Source organism: Otolemur garnettii, unplaced genomic scaffold, assembly GCF_000181295.1.
Source record: "Otolemur garnettii isolate 467f Iridium unplaced genomic scaffold, OtoGar3 scaffold00170, whole genome shotgun sequence".
Lineage (NCBI taxonomy): Eukaryota > Metazoa > Chordata > Mammalia > Primates > Galagidae > Otolemur > Otolemur garnettii.
In genome coordinates this window covers 23,522-34,291 of record NW_003852565.1, presented here as the reverse complement: position 1 = coordinate 34,291, position 10,770 = coordinate 23,522, and the positions used below count along the sequence as shown (strand labels likewise).

At 40.8% G+C, this 10,770-nt stretch overlaps 1 protein-coding gene across 4 annotated transcripts in view; it reads right to left on the bottom strand.

Moving 5' to 3' along the window:
- Positions 1 to 10,770, bottom strand: part of TUBGCP5 (tubulin gamma complex associated protein 5) — a 64,763-nt gene that overhangs the window by 35,228 nt on the left and 18,765 nt on the right. For all 4 annotated transcript variants that reach the window (XM_003800154.3, XM_023519288.1, XM_023519289.1 and 1 more), the window contains 6 exons: positions 9,005 to 9,119; positions 6,180 to 6,269; positions 5,468 to 5,561; positions 4,707 to 4,953; positions 2,645 to 2,847; positions 893 to 1,008 (listed from right to left, as the gene is read on the bottom strand). In XM_003800154.3, the coding sequence (XP_003800202.1) occupies positions 893 to 1,008; positions 2,645 to 2,847; positions 4,707 to 4,953; positions 5,468 to 5,561; positions 6,180 to 6,269; positions 9,005 to 9,119 (865 nt within the window). The remainder of the gene's footprint in view (positions 1 to 892; positions 1,009 to 2,644; positions 2,848 to 4,706; positions 4,954 to 5,467; positions 5,562 to 6,179; positions 6,270 to 9,004; positions 9,120 to 10,770) is intronic.

The following is a 10,770-nucleotide window of genomic DNA, read 5'->3' as shown; positions in this document are numbered from 1 at the left end:
TTTGGCGGGTCCGGGCTGGGGATTCAAACCTGCCACCTTAGGTGTACGTGGCTGGCGCCTTAGCTGTTTGAGCTATAGGCGCCGAGCCTGATCTGGTGACTTTTAATACCACAGGTGTAGAGACTGCCAATTCACTAATGTTCTTATCTCAGAGCTCTCTTATGCTTGTTAGGAGAGCTAAATCCCTCCCCATGCCCTTTTCACTCAGGTGTTCTATTGAGCTATACAGGAGTTACTTATTACACTCACTCCTCCTAGCCATAGGCTATATGGGCTGCTACAATAAGTGAAATTAAATTAAGTAGTTTTCTGAATTGGAATTAAACAAAATAAGACTGTGTATCTTAAAACTCAGTTAAACTAGTACAAACAGTTCTACATTGCCGTTTATCTGATGCTATTCAGAAAAATCAATTAAAAGTAAATCATCACAAATGGGTAGACATTTTATTTCTTTTACTAAATATTATACTTGGGGGTAAAATATCTGAGAAATAACTACATTAGAGGTACATATTTGACATTTTTATAACTTTTAACATGTTGATCATTTACAAAGGGCATAACAGACCTAAATTCATTTTATGGGAAGCAATGTACATTTTAGCATCAGTCAGTCATAAATACACTATCATCCAAAAAGATAATTTGTGAAAGAAAAGCTGTGAACTGACATAAAACTCAGACAAGAATACTTTTAATCAGCTAGTACTGACATCTTCTACCAAAATGAGACAGAACTTGACTATAGTGACAACACAGCTTTGTTATTTCAATTGTGATTTCTCGGTACTATCTGAAACTAACAAAAGTATCTGATTTCATGTGGGCACAAACCACTGAAGCCAGCACCCTGGATCCCCTGTGCTCTCTGCCGCGGCCTTGGCCTCACCTCTGGATGATGAACTCCCGGGCGCCATCCCACAGGTGCCCATGCACAATCCACTCGTCCACCGTCTGCAGGTACGGCCGTACTGTCTCCACCCAGAGAGAGAACAGGAGGGAGACCTGAGGTTGAGAGTGTGCACAGTTAACTCTCAGAGCTCCCCAACTGCTAGGTAAAAGGAGGTTCAAACAGTTTGAAATGCCTTTAGAAACGCAATCAGATTTCTACTTTTTTTGAACATAAAGTAAGAAATTAAAACTCTAAAAACATACACCATAAAATTCTCATGAAAAACTCACCTAAATATGGGATGACCATATTGTTTGTGGTCCATAGAGAGACCCTCTTGGGAGTGAGAATTATATAGGGAAATAGGTTAACTTGAGAAAGCTGAGGGAAATAGATATGGTTTCCCAATCCGAATATACTACCAGCACAGTATCCACTAAAACGAGAAGATTTCATTCTACTATACTTCTCAGTGGAAGAAAAATGGCAGTGCTGAGATAAATCAATCTCCTCTATGCTCAACTGCGATACCAAAATGGGAGAAAAAAGCTACACCAGCAAACTAAAAAGTACCACGGAAATACACACCCAAATAAACCTGCAGCTTTCCAGACTATAGTTTCTAATTAGATTTGTATTTTTTTTTCCTGAGACAGAGTCTTACTTTGTCACTCTCAGTAGAGTGCCATGGCGTCACAGCTCACAGCAACCTCAGACTCTTGGGCTTAAGCGATTCTCTTCCCTCAGCCTCCAGAGTAGCTGGGACTAGAGGTGCCTGCCACAAGGTCCAGCTATTTTGGGAGACAAGGTCTCACTCTGGCTTAGGCTGGTCTTGAACCTGTGACCTCAGGCAATTCACCTGCCTTGGCCTCACAAGTGCTGGGATTACAAGTGTGAGCCAGTGTGCCTGACCTCAAGATTTGTATTTTTTAAAAATTGTGGTTAGGTCAGGCACGGTGGCTCATCTCTGTAACCCTAGCACTCTGGGAGATTAAGGAGGATGGATCACTTGAGTTTCAGAGTTGGAGACCACCCTGAACAAGAGTGAGACCCTGTGTCTAAAAAAAAAAAAACCAGAAAAACTAGTCGGGCATTATGGTGGGCACCTATAGTGCCAGCTACTCAGGAAGCTGAGGCAAGAGGATCACTTGAGCCCAGGAGTTTGAGGTTGCTGTGAGCTATGATGATGCCACAACACTCTACCCAGTGTGACAGAGTGAGATCTGTCTCAAAAAAAGGAAAAAAAAATAGTGGTTATAAAGTATGACATAAGATTTATCATCTTAACCATTTTTAAATTCAGTGGTTTTAAGTACATTCACATTGTTATGACAGAACCTTTTCAGTTTGTAAAGCTGAAAACTCTGTACCCAGTAAACAACACCTTCCCATTCCTTGGCCCTGGTAGGCACCATTCTACTTTGTGTTCTATAAATGTGACTACTTTAGGGACCTCATGTAAGAAATTTGTGTTCTCAGATGAGTGGTGTTATTTATGTAAATCCGCTAGGTATCTGACACAGCTTGCTTTGTCCTTGCCTCATCCTTCTGATGATCTTGGCGATTAGAGTTGAAAAGCCAGTATCCTGCAGTGTCAAATTTGGAAGCTAATTTAAAAACTCTTAAACAATGGTCTGACAAACCATGATGTAAGCATCATTTAACAAAGAACTGTGATGCTATCTACCGCCACTTTGTGTGCAGAATGGAGCGACAGACAAACTTTAGACCAGGAAGACGGCCACATACAGTTTGCTCAGAGGCTTCTCCAACATTGTCATATTCAAGAATGGCCTTGTACAGGGTGTTGAGCAGATGAGATGCGCGGACGACATTTCGAGTGTCAGGTGGAACTTCTGCTACTCCAGTACTAAACACTTTGTGTAGAACCTTGAGCTGAGCCAATCGAGGCGACAACTTGTCCACCACTATTGCGAGAGTTATTGTAATATCTGCAAGTATTAATAAATGAAAGTCAACAGCAAGGAAAAATATCTGCATATAATAAGTGACATAAATGCGAAGCTACTTATTAGGCTTATGGAAAGGTATGGCAAAGTGGAGGTGGTGGATTTTAATTTCACATCACTAACTAATTTACCTAAGGAACAAAGAACTACAAGTCGAGGAGAAAAAGACAACTCAGCAGAAAAATAAAGTATAAAGGAACTGACAGTTCACAGAAAAAGAGACACAAGTGATTCTTAAACATGTAGGGAGTCATTCACCCTCACTTATAATAAAGAATACAAATTAGAATCATACCAGGTAAACAAAAACAGTCTAGCCTTACATGGAAGGGAGGAGGCAGCTCTGACTACAAAGGGGCTACACAAGCGAGTTCTTGTGTGGTGACAGCACATCTGCATACCCTGTGTGTGGAAGTGGCTATACACAGACCTATACCTGAGATAAACTAGCACAGAGCTGCACAGATTCACACTTCCTCCTGCCACTCTCGAGCAGGCACCTGCAACACTGGTGAGAGCTGTGTCAGGTCTGCGGTCTGGCTAATGTGCTGTGTGCCACAGTCAGCTTCCCAGTCTCCATGGTGTACTAGAGTTACATGAAGTTTTCCCATTGGGGTAAACACCGTGGTGGAACACAGAGCCTCTCTATGTATTTTTTGTTAAAAGGGAAAAGATCTATACTGGGTTACCATTTTATGTTTATTACACAGGTTAAGACCAAAGTTTGATAACACATTGTTGGCGAGGGTGTGAGGAAACAGGTGTTCACACACATTGCTGGTGAGAATATAAATTTACTTATCTGCACCTCCCTGGAAGGTAACGTGGCAAAACCCAACAAAATCACACATGCCAGTATCTACCATTTGACCCAGCAATTCCATTTTTTTTCTCCTGCAGTTTTTTTTGCTGGGGCTGGGTTTGAACCCACCACCTCTAGCATATGGGGCCAGTGCCCTACTCCTTTGAGCTATAGGCGCTGCCCCAGCAATTCCATTTTTAAGAACTTACCCTACAAATAACTTGCTCCATGTGTATGATTATGATTATGGATATATCTAAGTGGTTATCACTGCAGCACTGCTGGAAACAGCAAGATTGTAAACAACTCAAATGTCCATTAAGGAGGACTGGGTTATGATATAACTATACGGAGAAACAATTTGTAAAAGGGAAAAAGAAGGCTCTTTATAAACTTCTATAGCATAATCTCCCCCAATTAAATCAGAAAAGCTTGGTGAATCCTGTAAGGGCTATGGGTCTGAGCACATGCACATGTGCTGCTGCTTCTGGAAGGAAGCATAAGGCACTGAGGACTTGGCTGTGTCCTGGAAGAGGGAAATGTCTGGCAGGAACTGGTACAGGAAGAATTTCACTCTCAATCCTCTGTAGTTTTTTGATTTTTAAAGACATGAATGGCTTAAAAATATAAATTTTAACTGTTAAAAATGAAAGCATGTGTGGGAATTACTTGTTATGTAACTTTTAAACCTTATATAATGAATAACCTAAATTCAAAGTACAAATTATATGTCTCACAAGTAAAAGTAAAGAATAATTAAATACCATTATTTGGCTTAGCACCATAGCTCAGTGGTTATAGCACCAGCCACATACACCAAGGGTGCCAGGTGCGAACCCCACCTGGGCCAGCTAAACAACATCAACTGCAACAAAAAATAACTGGGCGTTGCGGCAGGCGCCTATAGTCCCAGCTACTTGGGAAGCTGAGACAAGAGAATCGCTTAAGCCCAAGAGTTTGAGGTTCCTGTGAGCTGTGATGCCACAGCACTCTACCGAGGGCAACATAGTGAGACTCTGTCTCAAGGAAAAAAAAATACCATTATTGATGATGCATTTCTCAATTTCTGCAAGTTCTTCTTTGAAACTAATTAAGTATTTGTACAGAGCCCACATGAAAGCTTGGTAGGTTCTGAAGGGAGCTTCAGTGGACTTCTTAGGAACCGAACCATTTCCAGGTGGCATGCTTTCAGAGTTGTGTCCCATGACTTCATCGATGAACTCCTGGAGTCGAAACACCACCTGGCCATATGCTGCTATTTGTTCCAGCACAGACCGTAAACAGTTCTACAACAGAAGCAAACTGCAATTATTTCAACTTGGTCTTTTGTAAACATTAAAATTCATTTTCTCTTCACGGTAAAATATTTATTTTGCGATTGTTATAAACAGTATGCTTAGTAGAAGACAAAGTAATAAGATGAAGAATATTTAGTTTTATATTCAAAGGAAAAAGTGAGCATTAATTTCAACAGAATATAGAATTATGGCTTTTATTGTTTAAAAACACACATAAGGTAAATGTACTGTAGGCAAAATAGTTGTAGTACACTACAGCTTCCTCAATACAGAATAACAGAAATAAAACAGAGAAAATGCAAATCAAAATTAATATGTCACAAACAATATTAAAGACTTCTCTAAGTAATGTAAGTAATGTAAAGATATAAAACTTAATTTTCTTTTTGGATTATAAATTTAATACTTAATTTAAGACCATAAAATGTGCTAAAATTGCACTACCAGTTTACACAAATACTATTATTTAATTCTTAAATAACAATATATACAAATAACTTACTTGTGTCAAATGAGTTACTATAATATTGTTCCTCACAGTTATCTTCCCATCTATCAGCTGAAATATAAAGAGCTTTTTCACCCCTGAAAGTAACCTGAAATGAAGTTAAAAAAAAAGATGAATGTAAATTAAGTAGAAAATGGCTTGCTACAATATGCCCAGGAAGTTCCTATTAAAGATTCAGAACAGGCGGACAGACAAAAAACAAGAATAATTAGAAATTAGTAGATATAAGAAAATGGAAGGCATCAATCTTTTTATCTGATTACTTTAAGACTCAAGACACTTCAACGTCATCTTAGAGAGAAGTCCAAAACAGTGCTGCTAAAGCATCTCCCTCACATACTCGATAACCCCCAACGATCCTCCCATTTCTAAGAAAGCCAATTCTATACGTACCTGGGATTTCCACAGTAATATACTGCACTAGATTCCTGTAACACAGGCTCTCACTGTTACACTATGCCTGTTAAAAACAGCAGCAAACTTTGCTTTGAACTCAGATATTAAAGAAGTGTTCGACTAATCTAAGTCATACATTAAATTTTTCAAACTGGAAAAGACGTAAACATATTAAAATCTCATACTGTCCACGGTCAACTCTTAAGTCCAAACTTTGTATCTAATGGCCTGTTTCTAGTTTGCCTGTGAAAAACCCCTGAACACTTTCCATTAATGCCTTCCAGACTATTAATTAGGTTAATAAACTTACCATAGGGTTTCCCGAATAACTTGTGTCTCAGTAACAAAGACCCTGTCATCCGGAACATATAATGGATCACTGCTATACAAGTGCTGGTCCCTGTTAGATAGCAAACATCAAATGTTAGCAGAAAAGTTTCTAAATAAAATAACTTGTCTAAAAGGATATATGCAATTTAGTGCTAACTTAAGTTGTAATTATCAAATAAACACCTGAACGCTTCCCATATTTATTTATTTATTTATTTATGGCTGGGGCTGGGCTTGAACCCACCACCTCCGGCATATGGGGCCAGTGCCTTACCCTTTTGAGCCACAGATGCTGCCCTATTTATTTATTTATTTAGAGACGGAGCCTTGAGCTATTCCCTTGGGCAGAGTGCTGTGGCATCACAGCTCACAGCAACCTCCAACTCCTGGGCTCAAGCAAGTCTCCTGTCTCTGCCTCCCAAGTAGCTGGGACCACAGGTGCCCGCCACAATGTCTGGCTATTTTTTGGTTGCATCCATCATTGCTGTTTGGTGGCCCTGGGCTGGATTCGAACCCACCACCTTAGGTGTATGTGGCTGGTGCCTTAGCCACTTGAGCCACAGGCGCTGAGCCCCCATATTTATTTTCACAAGTCAACTGAAATGCTCAGATGTACTTTCAGAATAATTCCAATTGTTATCTTTATTGTCGAGTTAGGCAAATGTTTTGAAAAACTATGCAATATTGATTTTTGGAAAACAGTAAGTGCATTTTTTTTTTTAAGATAGTCTTACTTTGTTGCCCTGGGTAGAGTGCCATGGCGTCACATCTCACAGCAACCTCAAAATCTTGGGCTCAAGCAATTCTCTTGCTTCAGCCTCTGGAGTAGGTGAGACAACAGGTACTAGCCATAACACCTGGCTAGTTTCAGAGACGGGGGTCTCCCTCTGGCTCAGGTTGGTCTTGAACTCATGAACTCAGGCAATTCACCTTGTCTCACCTCCCAGAGTGGTAGGATTATAGGCACCAGCTACCATGCCTGGCCGCAAGTGCAGTGTGTATGTGTGTTTTTTTGTTTATTTATTTACTTTTAAAGTTTTTGGCCAGACTAGGTTTGAACCCACCACCCCAGGTATATGGGAATAGTGCCCTACTCCTTGAGCCACAGGTGCTGCCCTGTAACTGCATTTTTATAAATGTCTTAAAACAGAAATCAAATAATGGCCTAATATATAGCAATCACTTCACATTGAAATTAAAAGTTTTTTTTTTTTTTGAGACAGAGTCTCACTATGTCACCCTCAGTAGAGTATCCTGGTGTCACAGCTCAAAGCAACCTCAAACTCTGGGGCTTAAGTGATTCTCTTGCCTCAGCTCCCAAGTAGCTGAGACTACAGGAGCCTGCCACAATGCCTGGCTATTTTTTATCGCAGTTGTCCTTGTTTAGTTGACCCCAGGCCAGGTTCAAACCCACCACCCTTGGTGTATGTGGCTGGCACCATAACCACTGTGCTACGGGCATCAAGCCAAAAGAGATTATTTTTTATTTATTTTTTTGAGACAGAGTCTCACTATGTTACCCTCAATAGAGTGCGATGGAGTCACAACTCACAGCAACCTCAAACGCTTGGGCTTAAGCAATTCTCTTGTCTCAGCCTCCCAAGAAGCTGGGACTACAGACTCTTGCCACAATGCCCAACTATTTTTTTGTTGTTGTTGCAGTTGTCATTGTTGTTTGGCAGGCCTGGGGCTGGGTTTGAACCTGCCAGCTCTGATGTATGTGTGTGGCACCCTAGCCACTGAGCTACAGTTGCTGAGCCAAAAAATTAAAAGACATTAAAATTAAATACTATTATTTCACTACTTTTAATAGTAATTAAATAATTAAAAGTCCAATAAGAGTTATTAAAAACTGGCTTGATGCCTATGGCTCAAGTGGCTAAAGCACCAGCCACATACACCTGAGTTGGCAGGTTTGAACTCAGCCTGGGCCCACTAAACAACAATGACAGCTGCAACCAAAAATAGCAGGCATTGTGGTGGGCACCTGTAGTCTCAGCTACTTGAGAGGTGGAGGCAGGAGAATCTCTTGAGACCAGGAGTTGGAGGTTGCTGTGAGCTGTGATGCCATAGTACTCTATCCAGGGCAACAGCTTGAGGCTCTGTCTCGAAAAACAAAAAGAAACAAACAAACAAAAAAAAAGAATTGTTAAAAACAACTAAAAGGTGGGGTATATTGGCTGGATGCCCATACCTCAATGGTTTGAGTGCTGGCCCGGTGCACTCAGGCTGGAGGGTTCAAACCTGCCCCAGGACTGCTAAACAAACCCAGAAACTGGCCAGATATAGTGGCTTATCCCTACAGTCCTAGCACTCTGGGAGGCCAAGGTGGGCATATTGCCTCAGCTCAGGAATTGGAGACCAGCTTGAGAAAGCACTAGACACATCTCTACCAAAAACAGAAAAATTGGCTCAGTGTCTATAGCACAGTGGTTATGGTGCCGGCCATATACAGTAAGGGTGGCAGGTCAGAACCCAGCCCGGGCCAACTAAACAACTGCAATAAAAAAATAGTTGGGCACTGTGGTGGGCATCTGTAGCCCCAGCTACTTGGGAGGCTGAGGGAGGAGGATCACTTGAGCCCAAGAGTTTCAAGTTGCTGTGAGCTATGATGCCACAGCACTCTACCAAAGGCGACAAAGTGAGACTCTGTCTCCAAACAAACAAACAAACAAACAAACAAAAAAAGCAGCTAACAAGTTCAAATCAAGGGAAATACTTGATTTAAAGCACAAATCAAAGCCAAATGTTTAAACATCAAAGTTTCTTCTGTCATTACATTAAAAGAACAATGCAGTTTCTTACCAGACAGCAGCTAAGTTGGAGTGTAAATGTAAACTATGAGGAAACCGTGAGGGCCTAGCTGTCCAGTACTGATGGACAACGTGCTGTTCTAGCCAGCTTCGGTCATCTGGTTCATCTGCTCAAAGAAAACGTGGTAAGTTTGAGTTGTAATAGTTAACGAAAGAAATACTGAGTCAACCCTGTCATAGTATCTGGACTTAGGACTCCACTTAAATATACACTTGAAAATGGTTCTTCAACCATAACAGCTATTTGACAATACACACACACACACACATATTTATTTAAAACACATGAAATTAAATGTCATTAGCTAGAAAATTAAAAAAAAATGCTCTATTTTAAACATGATTCCATGAATAATTAAAAAAACAAATTTTAAAAACAATGCAGTTTAACAATGGTTTACATAACATTTACATTGTATTAGATATAAATAATCTGGAGGTGATTTATAGTATATGGGAGTGTGTGCATAGGTTATATCCAAAGCTGAGTCATTTTATATCAGACTTCAGCATCTGTGGATTTGGGTACCCACGGGGGTCCTAGAAGCATATGCAGAACCCTCAGGTACAGAAGGCCGACTACACACTTAAGGCAACCTGATATATAATAAGGGCAGAACCACAAAGCAATGTGGAAAGAATGGATTGTTTCCTAGATATTGTGGGAAAAGTTGGCTCACAAGATGGGAGAAAAATAAGCTGGATCCGTCCACATCACTATACACAGCAGGAGATCTGCTAGTCACTAAATCTGTGCCACAGAAACAAGTACGTGAGAATGTTTTTGTTGAGAAAAATGTCAAGACCCAAATACCGACCATATGAAAAATAAAATATTTTTAAAAATGTAAAAAATTGGGTGCTTCCTGTGGCTCAGTGAGTAGGATGTCAGCCCCATATACTGAGGGTGGTGAGTTCAAACCCAGTCCCAGCCAAACTGCAACAACAACAACAAAAAAAAAATGTAAAAAATCTGTATAAATGCTACCATGAAAAAATGTTAACAGTCTGCTGACTGATTAGACAATACCTGCAGTATGGCGGCGCCAGTGGCTCAGTGGGTGGGGCACCGGGCATATACACCAAGGCTGGCAGGTTCGAGCTCAGTCTGGGCCTGCTAAAGAACAATGACAACTGCAACCAAAAAATAGCTGGGTGTCGTGGCAGGTGCCTGTAGTCCCAGCTACTTGGGAGGTTGAGTCAAGAGAATCACTTAAGCCCAAGAGTTTGAGGTTGCTGTGAGCTGTGAAGCCATAGCACTCTATCGAGGGCAACACAGTGAAACTCTGTTTAAAAAAAAAAAAGATACTTATAGTGTCTAAAATCTATTAATGTATATCTAGATCTGCAGAGAGCTCTGAGGGGTCGGGGTGGGCAGGAAGGTTATAAAACTTAAAAAGAAAAATGAGCCAATGGTGTCAATGGGCAAGCAGTTCACAGAAGGGGGCAAGCTTGAAGGACTAGCAAATACCAAATATGTAAGGAAGTCCCTAAATCCCTCATGGTCAGACAAATGCAAATGAAAACATGAGCATCAAGGACCAAAATCAGGCTTGGCACCTGTAGTTCAGCGGCTATGTATACCAGAGCTGGCAGGTTTGAATCCAGCCTGGGCCTGCCAAACAACAATTGGAACTACAACCAAAAAAAAAAAAAAGAAAAAAATGTGAGGCTCAAAGGAGTAGGGTGCCGGCCCCATATGCTGGAGGTGGCGGGTTCAAACCCAGCCCCGGCCAAAAACTGCAAAAGAAAAAAAAA